The 23,138-nt window shown below is 40.0% G+C and overlaps 1 protein-coding gene across 4 annotated transcripts; it reads left to right on the top strand.

Moving 5' to 3' along the window:
* Positions 1-6,256: 6,256 nt before the first annotated feature.
* Positions 6,257-18,814, top strand: LOC121761654 (exocyst complex component EXO70A1-like). 4 transcript variants are annotated; one of them, XM_042157283.1, is made up of 12 exons: positions 6,257-6,895; positions 12,028-12,254; positions 12,366-12,461; positions 14,130-14,335; positions 15,593-15,838; positions 16,210-16,348; positions 16,452-16,664; positions 17,127-17,332; positions 17,759-17,956; positions 18,050-18,149; positions 18,230-18,465; positions 18,539-18,814. In XM_042157283.1, the coding sequence occupies exons 1-12, from the start codon at positions 6,613-6,615 to the stop codon at positions 18,654-18,656; spliced, it is 2,268 nt and encodes a 755-aa protein (XP_042013217.1). In that variant the 5' UTR covers positions 6,257-6,612; the 3' UTR covers positions 18,657-18,814. The 4 variants fall into 4 exon arrangements, with proteins under 4 accessions (XP_042013217.1, XP_042013218.1, XP_042013220.1 ...); XM_042157286.1 differs by having other exon boundaries at positions 6,543-6,895; positions 12,066-12,254; XM_042157285.1 differs by having other exon boundaries at positions 6,767-6,895; positions 11,912-12,254.
* Positions 18,815-23,138: the final 4,324 nt, after the last annotated feature.

Raw genomic sequence — 23,138 nt, forward strand, 5'->3', positions numbered from 1 at the left:
CTTGCCCATCATGTCAGAGGTATCCTTGTGCCGGGAAGGTGGCCACCTTCCACGGTCACCTTCTCTGCCGTTCATGGTCAGAGGTTCCAAGTATGGACACCACCCTACTAGGACTCAAAATCGAATCGATTCACATATATCATCATTCATAATTCACTTGGCCGTAGCCAACAGATAGACATCATACACAAAACATTTATGGCAAGACAACATCTTTAAAAATCACAAACATGTGTTCGTGTTTTCATAAAATACGATTTGTATTTTTAGTATAAGAAAGCTCACCTCGACTACTTAATTCTCAAGCACTTTCTTCCCCTTGGTAGCACATTTCACTTGCGATGATTCATCTTTAAAATTTAGATAATACATAAATTAACACACTTTTCACATAAATAAATAAAAATGCATGCTTCCTAAGTAAAGTCTTTTATCTCGTTTTTCTCATTTTTCGATTATTCGGTGGCCGCCCAAAGTTCCTCCGTTGGCTCGTCGTATTCGGCGGCCGCCCAAAATTTAAAGATGCTCAAGCTCCAGGAGCTCGTCGTTTCGCCGAATCACTGCTGTACAGGAATCAATGCCACTGCGGTCGTCCCTCCCGGCCTCTCACCACTGACACATCAGCCGTTACCGGCTCCAATTCGCTGCCCCGCGTACACCGCCCTTGTCGCTCGGTGTTGTCGCTCCGGCAGCGCCCTCTCTCCTTCTTCCCTCACTCCCTCTTCTTCTCTCGGATCTGCCGCCGCCACCACTGTGCATGCACAGGCGGCGGCTTCGGCCTCTCCGTGCCTCGTGCTGCCGGAGAAGCTTCCCGGCGCCACTCCAGCGCGGGTCGCTGCCTCCTCACCGACTCCCGAGAGGTAAGTTTGGGAAACTCTATTCTATTTCCTTTTTGGTTTTATTTCTTTAATCTTTGATTTAAAAGTTTTGGTGACTCTTGAATAATGTCTTGCTACTTGGAAGACTCATGTGTAACATGTTAGTCTCACTGTGTTGTTAACATTGGGCATATTCTTATTTCCAACTAATATATGCACGCTTCGTACATGTATGAAAAAGGAAAGAATTGTTCGGAATTTACCTTTTTATGTGGAAAGTAAAGTGTTGTTGGATTGTAGTGCTTGACTCTACAATTATCTGCAACTCTCCCTCCGTTCTATGTGGAATTCTTTTTAGAAAGTTTGATTGTAAGGTGGGTGAGACAAAAAGATTTGTATATACGTATATATACATAAAAGATGCAAGTGGCGTATAACTTTCAATTATTCGGTCAGAGGATAATCTCAATATGTGTAAGAGGATGACGGATGAGGATTTCTTTCCACTTATCATTAATGTAGCACTCTTTATTTCTACAACTCATTAAGGCAGCATTAAATGCTGCCATGACAAGGATTCATTCTTGGATAAGCTTATAAATATATATTAAATAATAATTATTATTTTTATTTTTATTTTTTTATTAATTGTTTGAGTATTTGCTTACTTAATCATTTAATTTGGTGTAGGTATAATTGGTTCAGGTTCGTGGCCGTCCGCGTTGAAGTATTCATTTTCTTAAAACCTACGATGTATAAATTAAATTTTTGTTGGACTTTTGTTGGATGTATCAGACATTAAAATTTTAATTATGGGACTTTAATTATTTATTTTAATTTATAATATTCATATAAGTGTTATATTTTTATGTGTAATATTTAATATATCGTAGCTCGGATTTAAATCGCATAAAAGTCACTTGTATAAATAATCAAGCTAATAATATAGTTTATAATTATATCGGCTTAGCGGGTCGTTACATACTACCCCTCTTAAAAGAAATTTCGTCCCGAAATTTAGGAAGTACTTAGACAAAAATCTCGGGATATTTCTTCTTCGTTTTCTCTTCTACCTCCCATGTTGCTTCTTCCTGTCCGTGGTTTTTCCACAAAACCTTCACTGTAGTAATCGACTTATTCCGAAGCTGCTGCACCTTTCGATCTAGTATTTCTACCGGATTTTCTTCGTAACTCAGGTCAGGTTCTAGAGTGATTTCTTCGTGGCGAATCGCATGTTTTGGGTAGAACACGTACCTTCAAAGTTGGGAGACGTGGAATACGTTGTGTACGTTCCCAAAGTTGGGTGCTAATGCCAAGCGATATGCTACTGGACCCACTTCTTCCAGAATTTCATAGGGTCCAATAAATCGTGGTTTCAGCTTTCCCTTGAGTCCAAATCTGGTTATCCCTTTGGAAAGGGTTACTTTTTAAAAAAATCATTCTCTCTGATGTTAATTTTCAATTCGGTTCGACGTTCGTCGCGTAGGATTTTTTTTTGGCGTTTTCTGCAGTGGTCTATGTCTTGCCTCCCATGAGGGTCTGTTGCGAGGAAATATAGAGTTGATCTAACCGTTTTAACTTTGATAGGAACTGAATTTGGGATTCCAAGAGAAATATTCGAATCGTTCTTGCTTTGTGTAGGCTCCAAGGTAGCCATGAAAATAAAACGATTATAATTATTTCAATTACGTGAGTGTTTGGTTCACCACAAACTTTCACTAGTAGCTTGCAACAAAGGTTTTCATGAAGTGCAAAGACTAGGCTCAATTTGGCTCATTATGCTCACTCCCGGAAAAGAAAAGATACAACTTCAAAGGGCATAAGCTATACCCATAGAGCTTGGGAATTTTATTGTGGGAAGAGCTTGCCACATGGAATAAATTGCAAAAGTGGGGTATGATGAATAGAATGCAGAGTCAATAATAAGTTGCCAATAAAATAATCAAAATGAACAGTGAAGTAGAAAAGTTTCCAGTATCTCCAGATGATAACAGGAAGACCTGAGATGGTGGGTTACAAATGGATTTGAAAAGAATAGGAAAAACAAACAATTGCAATTTGCTCAACAACACTGTGATAGAAGATCATATCAACGAAATGTTTAGAGTTTATAAGCAATTCAGGGAAACTAACTAATAAAGAGGGCAACAAGAGGAAACTAGCCAAGGGAGAAGCAATGTGCCAGCTTTAACATGGAGCTTGCAGAAAAGCTCAAATCAAGAGACAACAGTCATATTTGAATTCAGAAGATGAGAGTACTCATGTAAACAAAGAGCTTGTTAATAAGTATGTCTGAAAACACAAAGGGTCAAATTAAAAGGTTTAAGGTCTCACCATATGGCTGCTCCAATATAGTAAGACTGAAAATGATTGGGCTAAAGTGGATTTGAGAAAGAAGAATAACAAAGAACTACCCTTTTGGGTCAACAACATCGTGATACTATATCACGTTAATGAATTCACAAAGTTTATAACCAAATCACGAAAATTAACTAGTAGAGAAGACAACAAGAGCAACCTAGTTAGGGAAGAGAGCAAATTACTTTAGACTTGGAGTTGCTAAAGAGCTCAAAGCATGATGGAATAATTATAGTGGGATTAAAAAGAGGTGACTATTCTGTATAACTTAATGAGTGTCAGCAAGCACTTTTGAAAACACTAAAGGTCTACTAATGATCTTTGAAGAATATTATCATTGAAGAGACAATAGTTTAGGGAACATGTTCATTCTGAATGCTATAAATAAAGCAGCTCCTAGTATAGGAGTTTGATGGCAAGAATTCAGAGAGTCAATGTAATGCTTTTATACAGAACGAGTAAAGAAGGACTGTAGTCACTGGAGGTTATTAGAAAACATGAGGGAGCAAGCTCAAAACTGAAAGGGATTTACAACCTTGACATAGAAGAGGGAAAATAATGGCACATTACCTTGCAAAGGAAGTCATTTAAGATTTTAAACAACAAAAGTATTTTGATTAAGGGGGATGTGAGAAAATGGAATTCATGGGAACCCAAGTAAGCGTTGCTGATGAATCTTCCTGGTTAACTACAATGGTGGTATTCCCTTGTTTAACTCTTTATAGAGAAGGGTAAATGAGTTATGGGAAACTTTGGTCACAAGCTACTTTCACTTTACAATCACGTTAGATGACCATATGTGGGGATTACGACTCTTTGGTGCTCTCGGTTCATCATAACGCTCATACTCGTAACACGTTGTTTCTGCTTACTTATATTGTAGAGCTAGGTTCTTTGTTTGCATTGTAATCATATTCTCTTGCTATGTATGTGTACATCGCTTAGTTGGATCAAATGTATGATCCTTGGAGTGATTGGATTGTCCAGAAAGACAATGGCTAACCCGGATTATTCATGTCATTGGGACGTAGAAAATGGCATCTAACCCCTACCATCTTTCTAGAAACATCGTTTTGTTCTATGTTGGATTGTTTTTCTCATGACGAAGTTTCTTTCTTATCGCGTCCTTTTCTTTTCGTCGCTCGGGAAAGCGAGAAATGTTCATACTGTACTTCTAAGTTTGAGTTCATATTATGTTCTAGAAGGAATGCATATCTAAGTATTCTATGTTCTTTGGAAATTTTGATTTCCCCATACTAGCAACATGATTCAATGACTATCTCAAAAAGAGATATCATTTCACCACTTGGTACAAGACTCGTGTACTTTATGCTTTCATATTTCAGTACCTTTTTCCATTTAGGAAAGTTACTTATTTTATTCATGTATTCACAATCTTTAGCCAAGAAAAGACATACTAACTCTTTCTTTAAGCACGCTACAAAATTAAGAAACATCAACTCTTTCTTTAAACTTGTATTTTCATCTGTTCACTCAAATTAACTGCATGAGTTATTTCTCCATTTCAAACTTTTAAACATCTTGACTTTCTTTTGAAAAAGAACAAGTTACCTTTTTCCTCGTTGAGCGCGATGGGACGGAGTGCTAAGAGTATTTTCATCGATTAGGCAGTCTAGTCGAACAAGGCTAGACCAGAGATTTTCAAAGGAGACTCTCGAGGTTCAGAGTGAGAAAGAATGCTCTGATACCACTCTGTCACGAATGCACTAGCTAAGGATAGCATAGTCGGGGAACCGTGACTAGGGGTGGGGGTATAAGAAGCGGGGAAAGAAATAAGGGAAAATAAAATCAAACATTGGTTGCTAGGCATGACTAATTAAGTGCCGATACATTGAAGAAAGATACTCGATCATAAAAACTCGAGTAATTGTTTGTAAAAATTTTAAAATATCAGAGTTTTGAAAAAAATAGACTTGAGTCTTTTCAGATGCACAACGGAAGTAAATGAACGCAGTTCCATGTATGAAGACATGAACCTCCGAGAGTCAAAATCTGACTGAATTAAATATCTTGTCTCAATAGCACTTCCTCCACCACTTCGCTGCTCAACTTGTACATTTAGAAATATATGCAGAGCTTAGTACAAAAAGTACTCAGTGAACACATTGCCGAAAATTACACATATACATTTGAAAATATTGTCAAGCCATCATCACAGTAACACTCGGGGGTGTTGTTGAAAAGGACCCGAGCTTACTAAAAATATTCACATTGGACTGCAGTCCCTTTTTCCTGTACTTAGCCATATCTGATCACATTGTGCCGTTGAGATGGTGTTCTCATACGGTCACCTTCTCTGCCCGTCATGTCAGAGGTATCCTTGTGCCGGGAAGGTGGCCACCTTCCACGGTCACCTTATCCGCCGTTCACGGTCAGAGGTTCCAAGTAGGGACACCACCCTACCAGGACTCAAAATCGAATCGATTCACATATATCATCATTCATAATTCACTTGGCCGTAGCCAACAGATAGGCATCATACACAAAATATTTATGGCAAGACAACATCTTTAAAAATCACAAACATGTGTTCGTGTTTTCATAAAATACGATTTGTATTTTTAGTATAAGAAAGCTCACCTCGACTACTTAATTCTCAAGCACTTTCTTCCCCTTGGTAGCACATTTCACTTGCGATGATTCATCTTTAAAATTTAGATAATACATAAATTAACACACTTTTCACATAAATAAATAAAAATGCATGCATCCTAAGTAAAGTCTTTTATCTCGTTTTTCTTGTTTTTCGATTATTCGGCGGCCGCCCAAAGTTCCTCCGTTGGCTCGTCGTATTTCCCTCCACGATATCGAATTAAAATCCCAAAATTAGAAAAGTACATAATTAAATTATCGCGACCATTTCCCCTTCTAATATATATATTTATTTTGGACTTAGGATAAAATTATTCATCCTTTGAAATATTCCGGGATTAATTAAATAATTCATCATGATTAATTATCGACCCAAACTTAATTATTCCCCTCACCTAATATCTCCAATTTAATTATGAAGCCCCAAACAAAATAAAAGAGCTCAAACAAAACATCCAATTTTAATTAATGAGGCCTAATTCTTTTAAAAACCAAAGGCCCAATATAATTTATTCACTAGCCCACCAAAACAAAAAAAAGAGTTGGTCCAAGAAACAAAAGACATATGAACTCCCTTAAAAAAAACACGTACACTCCTCACTTCCATTTTTGAATATTAAGGAATTATTTCAATAAAGGAATTGAAGTACACGTACACTCCAATTCTTCATTTTGTGAGATGTACACGTATACTCCCTCTTCTCCCTCAACTCTCTCTCTTCTATAAATCTTAAACAAGGAACACACCCACATCTTCAAAATTTAAAGATGCTCAAGCTCCAGGAGCTCGTCGTTTCGCCGAATCGCTGCTGTACAGGAATCGATGCCGCTGCGGTCGTCCCTCCCGGCCTCTCACCACCGACACATCAGCCGCTACCGGCTCCAATTCACTGCCCCGCGTACACCGCCCTTGTCGCTCGGCGTTGTCGCTCCGGCAGCGCCCTCTCTCCTTCTTCCCTCACTCCCTCTTCTTCTCTCGGATCTGCCGCCGCCACCACTGTGCATGCACAGGCGGCGGCTTCGGCCTCTCCGTGCCTCGTGCTGCCGGAGAAGCTTCCCGGCGCCACTCCAGCGCGGGTCGCTGCCTCCTCACCGACTCCCGAGAGGTAAGTTTGGGAAACTCTATTCTATTTCCTTTTTGGTTTTATTTCTTTAATCTTTGATTTAAAAGTTTTGGTGACTCTTGAATAATGTCTTGCTACTTGGAAGACTCATGTGTAACATGTTAGTCTCACTGTGTTGTTAACATTGGGCATATTCTTATTTCCAACTAATATATGCACGCTTCGTACATGTATGAAAAAGGAAAGAATGGTTCGGAATTTACCTTTTTATGTGGAAAGTAAAGTGTTGTTGGATTGTAGTGCTTGACTCTACAATTATCTGCAACTCTCCCTCCGTTCTATGTGGAATTCTTTTTGGAAAGTTTGATTGTGAGGTGGGTGAGACAATAAGATTTGTATATACGTATATATACATAAAAGATGCAAGTGGCGTATAACTTTCAATTATTCGGCCAGAGGATAATCTCAATATGTGTAAGAGGATGACGGATGAGGATTTCTTTCCACGTATCATTAATGCAGCACTCTTTATTTCTACAACTCATTAAGGCAGCATTAAATGCTGCCATGACAAGGATTCCTTCTTGGATAAGCTTATAAAAACATATATTAAATAATAATTATTATTTTTATTTTTATTTTTTTATTAATTATTTGAGTATTTGCTTACTTAATCATTTAATTTGGCGTGGGTATAATTGGTTCAAGTTCGTGGCCGTCCGCGTTGAAGTACCCGTTTTCTTAAAACCTACGATGTATAAATTAAATTTTTGTTGGACTTTTGTTGGATGTATCGGACATTAAAATTTTAATTATGGGACTTTACTTATTTATTTTAATTTATAATATTCATATAAGTGTAATATTTTTACGTGTTCTATTCACTTTCCTATCGTCAAAACAAACAGCAACGATAATATATCGTAGCTCGGATTTAAATCGCATAAAAGTCACTTATATAAATAATCAAGCTAATAATATAGTTTATAATAATATCGGCTTAGCGGGTCGTTACAGCAGGGGTCTGTTCCCCCTACCTGCCAGAAAATCGGTTGGTCGGTTGCCCTCTCTAAAGATGTGAGAGAACATAACCTGCAACTGTGAGAGCAAAGTGCGAATGCGAGCCATGTGATGTCTCACATCCGCTGCTCCTCCGCGTCCTGAAGTGAACATCGCGACCACTGCTGCTGCATCCATCTCGACCCAAACCTGCAAAGAGAACTGTATAGCCAATGTCAACCCGTGAAGAAGAGCTAAGAGCTCCGCCTTGAAGGCCGACCCAGCTACGAGTGGCGTGCAAAAGGCCCCCAGGAGAGAACCGTCTGAACCACGAACCACTCCCCCACCGCCAGCTTGTCTCGTCGCGGTGAAAAAGGACCCATCGGTGTTCAACTTCACCCAAGGATCGTCGGGTGGATGCCAAAGCATACTCAGGGACCTCAGAACTCGCCGGCGAGGAGGAACCGAAGGCATGAAGTCGACAGTCGGGGTGCAACCGCGCCAGTGAAGGGGTAGGAGCACACCCGCCGCCACCAAGATCCGCAGATGCCGAATAACCTGCCAAATAACATGTGAAGAATGAAAAGGCATGCCACGGTGCTTGCAGCTATTCCTCTCCGTCCAAATGAACCAATATACAAGGCAAGGGATAATGAAACTGATGTGCAAGGTGGGAGCCCTGTGAGAGGACCTCCACCAAAATCCTAGTCTAAGTGCAATGTCAGTGGACGTGTGAATGTGTCTGCTGATGTATGAGAACCAACCATCGAAGAAATCCCAAACCGATCTCGCCAGAGGACTCGACACAAACAAATGCTGGAAAGACTCGACTGAAAAATAAGAGACACAACACAGACACTTGGATGCGACAGAGATACCATGGGTCTGAACATAACACTCGACGGGGACCCTCTGGAGGAGGCGGCGCCAGATGAAGACAGAGATAGTCGGGGTCAGCCCAGCATTCCAAACCATGCGAAGTCCGAAATGTCTAGGGGACCGTGTTTGGATGAGCTCCCAAGCTGAGGCCGTCGAGAATTCGCCATCGCCAGTGAGGCTCCATCGCATCACATCCCGCCTGCCCACCTCAATCGGAACAGCCCTGATAAGATCCAACACATACAAAGGCACACCATACAAAGCCAAATAATCATGTAGTTTTTCAGAATGCCAAGTATGATCATGCCAGAACATAAAAACCTCAGCGGCAGGAAGGTCAGTCCCGGGCGGACAATAGGTCCTAAGGGGGCGATCCTCGACCCACACGTCGTCCCAGAAACTAATCCTCCCTTCGCCTAGGGACCATCTAATAAGACCATGCACCTGACCCCTAATATGAGTGAGCCGACGCCAAACAGTACTTGCGCATCGTGAACTGCGCCCACAAAGAATCCTGCGCGAGGAATCTCCACCAGAGCTTGATGCTGAAAGCCTTGACGAGCTCACAAAAACGACGGATGCCAAGGCCTCCCTCATCCAACGGCAAGCAAATCTTCTTCCTCCAGCTAACCCAGTTAATCTTCCTCTGCTCCCCCACCGTGCCCCAAAAAAACCTGCCCAAAATCTGCTCCAAATCCTTCATCAAATACTCATACGGCTTCAAGACCTGGAAGATGTGAAGAGGGATAGTGACAAGGGTTTTTCTTTCTAATTATCTCACTCACAAGAATATCCACTTTGCGTTGGACACAGGTTTAATGTATAATTGTAAAGTAAGAGAGATATAGAAAGAAAAAGTAATTAAAGTATTGTTAGTAGAGAATGAGTCTCATCTTATTAGAGAGAAAAGAGTTTCTAAAACTAAAAAATGCATATTATTGTGAGACGGACTAAAAGGGAAATAATGTATATCTGTGGGATAGGAAGGAGTATACTAATATTACTTTGTTTGAAAGTAAAATAAAATCTTTAAATATCCAAAAACAATATGTAACTCAAAACACTAAGGACCCGTTTGATAAGAAATGTGAGATATGAGAAGCTATGTAAAATAAACTAAGAAATATGAGCTTCATGTCAAGATATGCAGAGATAAGATATTTCATTGTTGTATGAAAGAATTAAAAATGTCTAAATATAATTCTTTATCAATCTTAGTATTAGAGTGGCCATAATAGGGTGGCCACGGCGACCGACCATAGTTAGGCCAGAGGGAGTCGCAGCGGGGGGGAGGGGTTGGACGGGACCTCGGCAGTCTATTGCAGACCGTCGAGAGCCCGCGGCGCCGCCGGAGGATTTTATTTTATTATTATTATTATTATTATTATTATTATTATTATTATTATTATTATTATTATTATTTTCTTAATTTATTTCTATAAATACAACCTGTTCCTCTCATTTTTTTTCACACCATTCCAATCTCCACTCTAAAATTTTACTCAACTCCACTTTCATAAAATGGATGACTACGAGTATCAACGCGCATTGGATGGGGCGTTTGACGCAATTGTTGAAGAGATGGAGCGGGAAGTACAAGAAGATGCGGAGCGGGTCCCTCGTCCGATCCGGCATTGGCGGACAATCCGACGTGACCATGCCGGGGCTAACCAGCGGCTGATGGATGACTACTTTTCCGAAAACCCACGTTATCCGCCAAAGCTTTTCCGTCGGTATTTCAGAATGTCGCAACGGCTCTTCCTCCATATATCGACGTTATTGGCTGGGCGGCACAGGTGTTTCACCCTCCGACGTGAATCGTGATGCCAGCTGCTGGATCGGACTGTCGACGTTGCCGAAGTGCACCGCTGCAATTAGGCAGCTTGCCTATGCTGGACCGGCTAACATGTTTAACGAATACCTACATATGGGGGAGACGACTAGCCTAGAGATTTTGAGGCAGTTTTGTAGGGGCATCAAAGCCATCTTCGGTCCAGAGTATCTATGAAAGCCAACTGTCACCGACTGTCAGATACTGCTAAATATGCAAGGGAGGGTGCACGGTTTTCCATAGATGATGGCCAGCATAGATTGCATGCACTGGGAATGGGGGAACTGCCCTGTGGCTTGGAAAGGGCAGTTCACTACTGGATTCAAAAGTAAACACCCGTCGATGATCCTGGAAGCCGTTGCTGACTACCGGTTGCAGATCTGGCATGCATATTTCGGTGTTGCAGGGTCGAACAACGACATCAACTTTCTGCAGTCGTCGTCTCTCTTCGATGAGCAGTGCCGGGTGAGGGTCTAGAGGTCAGCTTCGTGGCCAACGACACACAGTAAGTACCATAGGGGCTACTATTTGGCAGATGGAATATACCCTCGTTGGTCCGTATTTGTGAAGACGATTCGGCATCCAGTTGGTCCGAAGAAATCCTATTTCGCGCAACATTTGGAGGTGCGAAGAAGGATGTTGAGCAAGATTTTGGTGTGCTCCTAGCGCGATAGGGCATTATACGGTGCCCGGCACGAGTTTGGCACTAAAACGTTGTCGCTGATATCATGTATGCATGTATCATATGCATAACATGATAATAGACGATGAAGGATCGGCTGCAGAGCGTTAGACATCGGACGATGGTGCTAGTTCAAGTCACGGTGTTGCCACTGCGCCCCTGCAAATGGGTGTATCACATTGTAATGAATACTTGCTCCAAACTTTCACCGATATGCACAGGGAAACAGGACATATCCAGCTCCCGGCCGATTTGGTTGAAGAGATCTAGGCATGTAGTAGGGGAGCGGGCACATCGTGATATGCGTGGCGGCGGTATTGTTTTAAGTGTGATGTCGATAATGTTCGTTGTATAATTTTTCAATATTTATAATACAACGAAGATTTGGTTTTACTAATTTTTTTAAATAAATTATGTTTTTTTCTAATTATTTTTGTCCGATAATTTTTATTTTGATCCAATTAAAATATACCAACAATTGACAAAATAATGTGATTTGTGGCTGTGGCATGACCATTATAGGGGGCTGTACAAGTTTCTATAGCTATGGAAGAGTTTTTGTGGCCGTAGAAGAGTTTTTATAGCTATGACACTCTATTGTGGACACTGTATATTCAAACATATGGAATTAAATAAATTTGACGTAACAATCTGATATGTGCATTAGATAATGAGCTCGATTGGCGGGGTCCAATTTCCCATACCATCGAATTAGTGGAGCAGGGGAAACTATATAAAGCTTGCCAAGCGAAAGCTCGAATTTCATCTCATTTAATTTGGCAGTGAAGAAGAAAACCTTAACGCATGATCGACAATTACAGTCTCTGAGAATCGGAGGTACCACCAAAATGGGGGCGTACGCCGTCGCGATGGAAACCCTAACGGAGCGCGCCGCGCTGATGCGTGAATCGATGAAGAAAACCCAGGCGATCACGGACAACGTCGTCACCATTCTAGGCTCCTTCGACCACCGCCTCTCCGCCCTCGAGACCGCCATGCGCCCCACGCAGGCACTCTCTCTCTCTCTCTCTCCCAAACAAACTTAATTATTTGTATTAGGAGTGAAATGCATGGAGAAATGATACCAGTCCTAATTCCCTAATCCAATTATTGGGTTTTAGTTGAAAACGCATTCCATAAGGAAGGCGCACGAGAACATCGACAAGACGCTCAAGACTGCCGAGTCTGTTCTCGATCAATTCGATCGCTCACGCGAGGTCTTCTCCACTCCTTACACTCGTTTCTTTTTATGGAGTATTGTTTTTCAGAAAAGAAAATCGCCAGTTTTGCCTCTTTGCTCGGATATCTTCGTTATTATACATTTTTTTCTTATCATTTAGTGTTTAACGCATTTTGGTATTGATTTTATCAACATGTTTGCCTCATTTACTTCATGACTTAATGATATGAAAGTTCTAGGAAATCTTCTAAAGTTGTGTTCAATTGCATTTAGTGTCACAAGTGAATTGCATAAATACTTATTTGAGATGTTGCCTGAAATAGAAACTACTATTTAGTAGGAAACCCCCAAATTTCGATTTTCCAGCATAAAACAAGTGAATTCCAGGAAAACAATAAGAAAAGGACTTATTTTCAGACCCCTTGATTACAGTACTAAAATACTACTACTCCCCATAGTTATGGAACCAAAGATGAATTTTAGAAGTTTTGTAACCCAACCCAATGTAATTTTATGTTTAGAACTTGGCATATTTCTATGGACTTAAAATAAGTAATCGTTATGCAAACAAAATGATAAGATGCAAAATGAAGTATCTAAACATAATGTGTAACTGCTTTGGAATATTGTTTGTGCATTAGCTAACCAAGGTGCATTTGACACTGTATTTGGAAGGTTTTAGATGCGAAAGGGTTTCTTTTTCTTAATCAGGATTTTAAACTAGTTGGAACTCATTAAGATGTTACAGATTTTAAAATGAGCTAGATTGTTTTTTTTATAGAGCTCAAGTTTGATATAGAATCCATGGCTTGAGCTCAGTGTTGTTAGGGTCGCGGGTCGCACCGAGGGCGATTGAGTGAAATTTTGGGTCGCGGGGCGATGAGTCGACCGGGTCGTGCGCCCCACCAATCAAACGTGGTAATAGTGCAAAAATTGCATAACACGCTGAACTTTTATTTTTATTGACCTACCATTTCACTCTATTAATATAACTAAGTTGTAGATAGGTTTGTGCTCTTATTATAATATAGGTAATGTATTTATATAACAACAGCTTATAAAGAAAGAGAGATGCATAATTACCTATGAAATATTAATTAAACATTTGTTAGAAATGGAGAGCCGAGTAAGACAGAGATGGAGAATGTGTTAAATATTACTCTATCTATGAGTAATGAGAGAGAAAGAGAGACAGCCTATTAATTACTATAGGAAAACGTGCCAGCAGCCCTGCACCACTAAATCATTTATGTAATCTAGGAGAGTAAAAGTTGTATTCCATTTAGTATAGGAGTATTTAAATATTATAGGGACTGTTCATCTTCTATTTTCTTTCTTCTCCACTTGACTGCGACCCACAGTATCGACTCCGGCTCGACCCAATCGCCCCCGTCGCCCCAGCCGCGACCCCGTATCTCGATCAACCCACCCAAGTTGGGGCGGTGCTGGCTGCGAGCCTGGCGACCTGAGCGACCCAAACGACATTTTGACAACACTGCTTGAGCTCGAAGACAAACAGTCCATCTGTAATTTATAGTAACACACATACAATGAATATACTGTCCGTTACAATGTTCAGTCATTTAAAGGTGAACAAAGGAAGGGTCCTGGATATACTTTTCTTAACATATCAGAAAGTTCAAGGGTTCTTTGCATCGTTAGTAGATTGAGCTCACTTCTATCACATTGAAAAATTAATTTTCAGGCAGAAGCTAAAATATTAAGGGGCCCTCATGAAGATTTAGAAAGCTACCTTCAAGCTGTGGAACAGCTAAGGGGTGTCATTCAGTTTTTTACTGGAAACAAAAACTTTAAGAGTGGTATTGGGATTGTCAGTCAAGCCAACAACTTACTTGGAAAAGCAATCCTTAAACTAGAGGAAGAATTTCGACAGCTTCTCAGCTTGTACAGGTTCGCTCATCCACAACAATCATATCATTGCTATCTTGGTTATTCGTTTCTTTTAGAGTCGTGTTTAGCTCATATATAAGTTTGTTTGTGCATCATCATTTTATACATGCATCTGCTACTTATCTTTTCCCCCCGATGATTATTCGATGAAATTGTTTTATATACTCAGGATATGATCTTTGGGTACTATCAATAAACTCACCTTCAGGTGAAGTCATTTTTTACCTCGATCTTGAAAGAAGGCTTCTGAGGCACACTCACAATTTTCTTCTATGCTAGTATATTGATTGACTAATTGGTGTTCAAATGAAATGTATTCTGGTTACTGATCACATTAAGGTAACTATTGATCAAAATCACCTTATATCATCATTTGGAGCTTATCCTCTCTTTTTTATAGGGTAAAGATCTTCCCTTGTGCAAAGGATGTTCCCTTACATGCTCAATATTTGTTTGAAGTTACGCATTTCTTTTGTACTAGGCTATAGTTTATATCCAAGCTAACCTGTTATTAAGTTGATGGTGAAATATACCATTTGATTCAGCCTTATTATGCTTTTTACAGAACCACAACTTGCACCATGCGTAAGCTGTAAATGCAACATTCATTTCACTTATATAGAAGATAGCTGTTCCTTGGCTAGTGACTAATGAATATACTTTTCTTCTTCCTATTTACATAACCAAAGACTGTGTGATTTTTTTTATATGTGAGGAAATATCAAGTTTTGTTCACGTCTTTGTTTAACACCAGAGGAATCCTAGAGTTAGATCCAACTTGGTCTTTTAACGGATATGGATGCTTCCTGAATTTAATTTCTCAAACAAATGCAAATTCTCTGGAAAAGCTAGTTTCTAGAATTCCATCTCCTTGCCGTAGCTTTATCGTGTTAAAAAAAACTTAAGATAATAGTCAGGCATTCTAACTTGGCACTAGCTTCTCAGGTTAAAAAAAATTAAGATAACAGACAGGCTTTATAACAGTTCAGTTTGATTTTGCCCTACATGTGAGCCTCAAGTATTGACAACATCATGGTCAAATTATACTCAATTTGTGTTTTATCGACTAGGAGTTATCGAATTTCTGTCTTTCCACAAATTTCAATTTCTTATCATTGAAGCTAATGAAAATCTTACTATTTGTTTTAAGAGGTCGTGTCCCTTAGTGAGATTTGTTTACTGTGATTGTCTAAGTTGTATGATGGTAAGAAAATAAAGACTTGTTGATGAACTGCTTATATACCTTTCTAATTTCAGCAAACCTATCGAACCTGATCTTCTCTTTGACTGCCTGCCAAATTCAATGAGGCCATCATCAGGATCACCTCGTGAAGGTGAACCGGCTGGAAAGAAACCATCAGACCACCATAACAAAAGTTCAGCAGAGACAGTGGTCTATCAACTTCCAACCCTAGTTCCTCCTAGAATCATGCCTTTGCTCCAGGAGATTTCAAAGCAAATGGTTCAAGCTGGTCACCAACAGCAGGTTGCCATTTTATACAGGTAATATTGTATATGCATGATTTTATTTTTGATGTTGATGTTGGCATGTCAGTTATTAGTGTTTTTTAAGTCTTTACCTAAGGTGAGAACTGAGAAAGGCATTGTTTTTAGGTCTGATCCAATTATATCATAATGATCACATATGATGGAAACATGTTAATACATTACTACCCTATTGATTAACAAGTGAACAGGGGAACATGGTAACCTTCTGTTTTACTCTAGTCGCCTCTTCCAAATGAGATAAGTACTACTACTAGTATTTTAAAATTATATGGTATGCTACCTTCCATGACGTCATTTTGCATTTACTACATTATCTTTTTCACACTTCCGATGCAATTTTTGCTATCGTCAATAATTTGATGTAGGGAAGCTAGATCCACAGCAGTAGAGCAAACTCTGAAGAAACTAGGCGTTGAGAAACTTGGTAAAGATGAGGTACAAAAGATGCAGTGGGAAGTTTTAGAGGCAAAGATAGGAAACTGGATTCATTTTATGAGAATTGCTGTAAGAAGCTACCAACAATTATTAACTGTTATTCTTTTTTCCCGCCCCTTTCCCCTTCTATTTTCATCTCTCACTACACCTAATTGTATCGTGCATGGAACAGGTCAAGCTTTTGTTTACTGCTGAAAAGAAAGTATGTGATGATATTTTTCAGACCTATGATAGTCTCAAAGATCAGTGTTTTGCTGAAGTAACTGGGACCAGCGTGATAACGCTTCTCAGTTTTGGAGATGCTATCGCTAGGAGTAAGAAATCGCCGGAAAAGCTATTTGTCCTGCTGGACATGTATGAGATCATGCGAGAACTTCAGCCTGAGGTATGATAAAATTAACTCTATGTCCATTGATTTGACGTTGGGTGTATAACTGTGACTTTTAACATTTCAAACTGAAGTAGGGACATTACAACTTCGCTATTTGAAATTTATGAAAAATTAATAAGTGGACTATAGGTATAAACTTTGAGATGGAGAAAAAAGGGAATAGTGGACTGTTACTATGTAACGGATGGAGTATACATTTTTGTGAATGGTCTTCTCAAAGATATTGATGTACAGAACCTGTTGACGATATTTGTTCATTTTCCGGATCCATATGATCCTTGTTTTTTGTCTTATCTATATAAATGGTGCTAGATGACCTTGAGATATTGGCCAAGTATCACTGTCTTATCATTGTTTTGAATAAAAGTGTTATATCTTAAATGAGATTATGTCTCTCCAGTGCTTTATTATCCTTTCAAGCCATCTTTGTATCTAGCTTAATACTGCTGTTGACAGATGGAGGTCATATTTGGGAGTAAATACAGTACTGAAATGAGGGAAGCATTCACAGCCCTCACAAAAAAACTCGCAAAGACTGCTAAGAAGACGTTTGCTGAATTCGAGGAAGCCGTTGAAAAAGATTGCACAAAAACTGCTGTTCTTGATGGAACAGTCCATCCTTTAACCAGCTACGTGATCAACTATGTGAAGTTTCTATTCGAGTAAGTAAAAACTTGTGCACTCGTTTTCAATGTTTTCAATCTCGTAAGGCGGCTTATGGCGGTTCGCCAAAAAACTGCCACAGGGATATCACGTATTAGTATGGTGGATATGGCGGTCAATAATTAAATAAATAAAATAATACTCCAAACGCCATGCCATGGCGCCGCCATGTCCACTATTTGATAACATTCATGTTTTCGCTCACATTTTAATAAGGAAATAAATTTTGGATTAGAGAAATTCCTAAATATAGTCTTTATTCATGCCTTATTTCATTCCACTTGAGTATTAATAGTTTTAAGGTATTTTTGTTTTGGCTGATTTGAGCTTTTATTCCCGTTAAAGTATGTCAGTTTGCTGCGTGAAGCCTTTGTTGACAACAAGTTACACAGTAGTATATTCTTATTTCATGTTCCTACTTTCAGCTATCATTCAACTCTACAGCAACTCTTCAAAGAGTTTGGCGAAGGCGATTCAGAACAACAGTTGGCATTTATAACGACCAAGATTATGCAGGCACTTCAGACTAATCTCGAAGTAAAATCAAAGCAATACAAAGATGCTGCTTTAACTCAACTATTTCTGATGAACAACATACATTATATTGTAAGATCTGTACGCAGGTGCGCGATGCTTATAACAACGAGTATATCATTAAGTGGCTTTAGATTAGTGGAGTAAACACTTCATTCTTGAATCTTGTTTGTTATTTCTAGGTCAGAGGCAAAGGATTTATTAGGCGACGACTGGGTGCAGATACATCGAAGGGTTGTCCAGCAGCATGCTAATCAATACAAGAGAATTGCGTGGTCTAAGGTTCACATATATGGACTAAATAGTTTTGATGAGGGATTGTTATTTTGTTGAGCAATATTTCTGATTGTGAAATATGGCAGATTCTGCAAACCTTGACGATCCAGGGGGCGCATTCGGCAGTGGATAGCAATAGCACAGCTGGTGTTTCGAGGGTGACGGTGAAAGATAGGTTCAAGACATTCAACACCGCATTTGAAGAGATCCATCAGCGGCAATCTCAATGGACAGTTCCTGATAGCGAGCTGCGGGAGTCATTGAGGCTTGCCGTTGCTGAGGTCCTTCTGCCTGCCTACAGATCTTTCATCCGACGTTTTGGGTACGTAGAAACCTCTTCTGCTTCACTGCAACTTGTGATCCAAATCTATATGTAATTCTTATATGTTGCTTAGGCCTATGATTGAGGGTGGAAAAAATCCAACCAAGTACATCAGATATACACCTGAAGATTTAGAGAGAATGCTGGCTGAGTTCTTCGAAGGAAAGATGTGGAACGAACCCAAGCGATAGATAGATAGATACATCATATTTGGCTGCAAATTCCACTTGTAATTTTTTTGTAAAGTTTATTATTGCTTCTTTTTTTCTGTAGAAATGATATTAATCTCCTTATAATATTTATGCTTGTTCCTAAATAAATTGGTGGTGTTTAATTAATTTCCTTATAATGTTTATGTTTGTTCCTAAAGAAATTGGTGGTATTTAATTATGCGACAAGAGGATAAAAATGAAGTACATTAATGATATCCTAAAAACTCCCACACAGATTATTAAGCAATGCACTCCCTCTGTTTCTTATTAATAGAACAAATGTGCGGACAAGCATGCACTATTACATATGCAAATATGGATCAACAATGTTTTTTCATGAGAAATGTCTTATCAAATGAGTTGCACGTTATCGTCTTACAACTGTATTTCAATAAACTATATTTTCGTTAGAAGAAGAAATAGCTAAAATCAAGTTATAAAATAGGTTTGCTAATAGAAGGAATATAAATTTCAAAATAAATAAAAAAAATAGGAAAAGAAATGGCGCGGCAATAAATCGATGATTCAAAAAATAGGTAGCTCTTCTCCCCTTTCCGCGAATTCCAGCCAACTCGGGCGACGTCAGCTATGGAAGCGCGAGTCGACTCAGCCGCCCAAATTCTGAAATACGACAAAAATGAGAAACCCCTTCTCCGCCTTCTCGCCGAAGCTCTCCTCCTTTTCTACACGTGTTATCCCTCCCCTCTCTTTATAACGCCTCCGCACACCACCGCCAACCCTCACTCACGCAAACCCTCAATTCCCCAATGGCTTCTTCTCCCGCCGCCGCGGCGCCGTTCCAGCCAGTCTACCTCCACCAGCTCTACCGCGATCCCGCCCCCGAGCCCCTCCCCTTCGTCCGCCGCGAGATGCTCTTCTTCTGCCGCACCTTGAAGTGGTGCGTCCTCGGCTTCATCTTCCTCGCCAGCTTCCTCGTGCTGATGTGGATAATTTTCCACCCTAGTTTCCCGCTCCTCAACGTCGCCTCCGCCTCCATATCGCCCGTCTCCTTCACCGCCTCCGCCGAGTGCAACATCACGCTCGTCCTCACAAACCCCAACCACCACCTCACCGCATCATACGACCGCATGGAAATCTCCCTGCTCTACGCATCGCAGCAGGTTCCCTGTAGAAAAAGATAGAGTGGATTCATATGATCCGAGAGAGGAAACAACAATCTTATTGATTGAAGAATTCAATTGATACAGAGCAGCTAGCTGCTCCATTTATACAAAGATTTGAGTAAAGAAGAGAAACAAAATATCTGCAACTAACTTCTAACCAACAAACTAACTAACTCACTTCTTAGCTAATATCTCCAAAATATCTAAGCTGACATGGCAGTTGACATGGCAATGACACAGCAATTACACTTTGTATGAGAAGTGAGCCATGAAGCTTTCACGTAGCAGACTCCAGTCTTGTGTGTATGAGGAAGCTTTCATGTTGATTCTATGGTGTGAATGAGATAAACTTCACGTTTGATTCCACCATCTTTCACATGCCCCTTCAAGATGAATCGTATAAGCTCTCGAAATTCATCTTGTTCAAAATAGAACGAAACGCCAACGCTCCCAGTGCCTTGGTAAAGATATCTGCCAACTGCAGATTGGTTCTGATATGCAGAGGCTTTATTACATTTTCCAAATATCTTTCCCTCACCGTATGGCAATCTATCTCAATGTGTTTAGTTCTCTCGTGGAAAACCGGATTTGAGCAAATGTGGATTGCAGATTGATTATCACAATACAATGGCACAGCCTTTTCAATTTTTACACCAAAGTCTTTGAGTAAAGCAATGGCCCATACAACTTCGCAAGTGGCCTGAGCCATGGCTCTGTACTCAGCCTCGGCTGATGAGCGAGCAATGGTGTTTTGTTTCTTTGCCTTCCATGAAATTATTGATGAACCGAGGAACAAACAGTAACCAGTCATTGATTTCCTAGTGTCTGGGCATGCTGCCCAGTCAGCATCAGAAAAGATGCTCAAGTTCATCTTGCCACTGCTCGAATAGAATAATCCATGGCCTGGTGTGCCTTTCAAATATCTGAGGATCTTTTCAACTGCTTCCCAGTGATCATCACTTGGATTTGAGACATATTGACTCAGTTTATGTACTGCGAAAGTGACATCCGGTCTTGTGATACAAAGGTAAAGCAATCTTCCAATAAGCCTTCTATATTTTGAAGCATCTTTCAAGGGAGTTCCAGAGTCTAATCTCAGCTTTTTGAGAGGATCCATAGGCACGTTAGAGGGTTTACACCCAAGCATTCCTGTATCTCTCAGCAAGTCTAGTGTATACTTTCTTTGGGACACTAGTATTCCTTTCTTGTTTCTTGCAATCTCTAATCCCAGAAAGTACTTAGGAGCTCCAAGGTCTTTGAATTTGAAATTTTGTGATAAGAATGCTTTGAAATCCTCAGTCATCTCAGGGTGAGTGGTGGCAACTAGAATGTCATCAACATATACAACAATTCCAAAGAAGCTATTGCCATTGTTCTTGAAGAAGAAGGAATGGTCAGAGGCAGACTGTTGCAGACCAAATCCACTCAATACTTCGGATAATTTTAAGTACCATTGCCTTGATGCTTGTTTTAGACCGTAGAGGGACTTCTTAAGCTTGCACACAAGAGTTGAATCAGAATTTGCCCCTTCAACAGACTGCCAATCAACCTCATATCCCGGAGGTAAGGTCATGTAAATATCTTCTTTTAAATCACCATAGAGAAAAGCATTGTTGATGTCAAGGTGAGATAAAGACCAGCCTTGAATAGATGCTAGGGCAAGGAGCATCTTCACAGTAGTGAGCTTGGCTACTGGACTGAAAGTATCCAGAAAATCCACCCCTTCAAGTTGGGTGAAGCCTTTAGCAACTAGCCTTGCTTTACACCTTTCTACTGTTCCATCTGGATTGAACTTTACTTTGTAGACCCATTTGCAATCGATGGGGATTTTACCAGGTGGAAGGACAGTTACAAACCAGGTATCTGTTCTGGAAAAAGCTGCTAGCTCATCTTGCATAGCATGCTGCCACTCTTCATATTGGGAGGCTTGTTTATAGGTTGTAGGTTCAAGAATGGCAGACATGAGGATGGTATATTTCAGGTATGCAGGTGAGAGTTTTGATAGATTGAGATAAGAGGAAATTGGGTATGGAGTTGTTGAGGCAACAGAGTTGCAAACAAAATCTGTGAGGTGAGAAGGTGGCTTTATGGATCTGCCATGGCTGGAAACTGTGGTTTTATTGGGAGTGGGAGTGGAGACAATCGGTATGGAAGGAGATGGAGTATCTAGAGATGATGTAGAAATGTTTTGAGGTGAAGAAGAAGAAGGAAATTCAGATGGGGATAGATGACAGAAAGGAAAAATGTCTTCATGGAAAGTCACATTTCTGGTGATGATTTCGTCCATGGAGGCTAAATCAATGAGTTTGTAGCCTTTGTAGTCAGAAGGATACCCCAAGAGAGCACATTTAGTAGCTCTAGGTGAAAACTTATCTCTACCCCGTTCAAGAGTTGAGGCATAGCAAAGACACCCAATGACTTTCAAGTGAGTATAGGATGGGAGTTTTTGGAAGAGAACTTGAAAAGGGGTCAGATTATCAGGCAACACAGAGGATGGCACTCTATTTATTAGGTAAGATGCTGAAAGTATGCAATCTCCCCAGAACTGAATGGGGAGAAAAGACTGAAACAACAGGCTTCTAGCAACACTTAATAAGTGTTGATGCTTTCTTTCTACCCGGGCATTTTGCTGAGGGGTTTCAACACAAGAGTGTTGGACAATGGTGCCAAAGGATGCAAACAATGAGGGAATGTTCAATTCTGGAGCATTGTCACAACGAATGGCCTTTATTTTTGTTGAAAATTGGGTAAGAACAGTGTTAAAGAACTGAGGAAGGATTGCTCCAACATCAGATTTTGTATGCATCAGAAAAGTCCATACGAATCTGGAGCAATCATCCACTATGGTAAGGAAGTACTTGTAGCCTTGGGAAGTAGGGGGATTAAAGGGGCCCCAAACATCACAATGAATGAGATCAAAGCATTTAGAAGCATGTGAATCAGATTTGGAAAAAGAAAGATGTTTCTGTTTGGCAAGAGGGCAAATGTCACATAAAGAATGAGATTTATTGGTAAATTTGAGAACATTTGACATGGATTTCAGTTTGCTAAAAGAGATATGTCCTAATCTCTTATGCCAAATGTCTATACTAGTGACAGAATTAACATGAGAAACATCAGCAGATGAAGTAAGAGAAGCAGAGATGGCAGAACCTTCATCATGTTGTGAATCAGAGGAAACATCAAGAGTGTATAAGTTGCCCAATCTGCTACCCCTCCCAATCACAGTTTCCTGAGAAGCTGCCTGAATTTGGATAGAGTCATGAGTGAAAATAACAGTGCATGACAGAGAAGAAGTAAGGGAGCTCACTGAAATGAGATTGAAAGAGAAGGTAGG

This window comes from Salvia splendens, chromosome 13 (genome assembly GCF_004379255.2).
Source record: "Salvia splendens isolate huo1 chromosome 13, SspV2, whole genome shotgun sequence".
NCBI lineage: Eukaryota > Viridiplantae > Streptophyta > Magnoliopsida > Lamiales > Lamiaceae > Salvia > Salvia splendens.

What these genes read in the sequence shown, in the direction of transcription:
- LOC121761654 (XM_042157283.1), top strand. Translation starts at nt 6,613, where the DNA reads ATGCCGCTGCGGTCGTCCCTCCCGGCCTCTCACCACCGACACATCAGC. An exon ending in CCGCCATGCGCCCCACGCAG is followed by an intron (nt 12,255 to 12,365) that starts GCACTCTCTCTC and finishes ATTGGGTTTTAG; the next exon opens with TTGAAAACGCATTCCATAAG. An exon ending in TATGTGAAGTTTCTATTCGA is followed by an intron (nt 17,333 to 17,758) that starts GTAAGTAAAAAC and finishes TCCTACTTTCAG; the next exon opens with CTATCATTCAACTCTACAGC.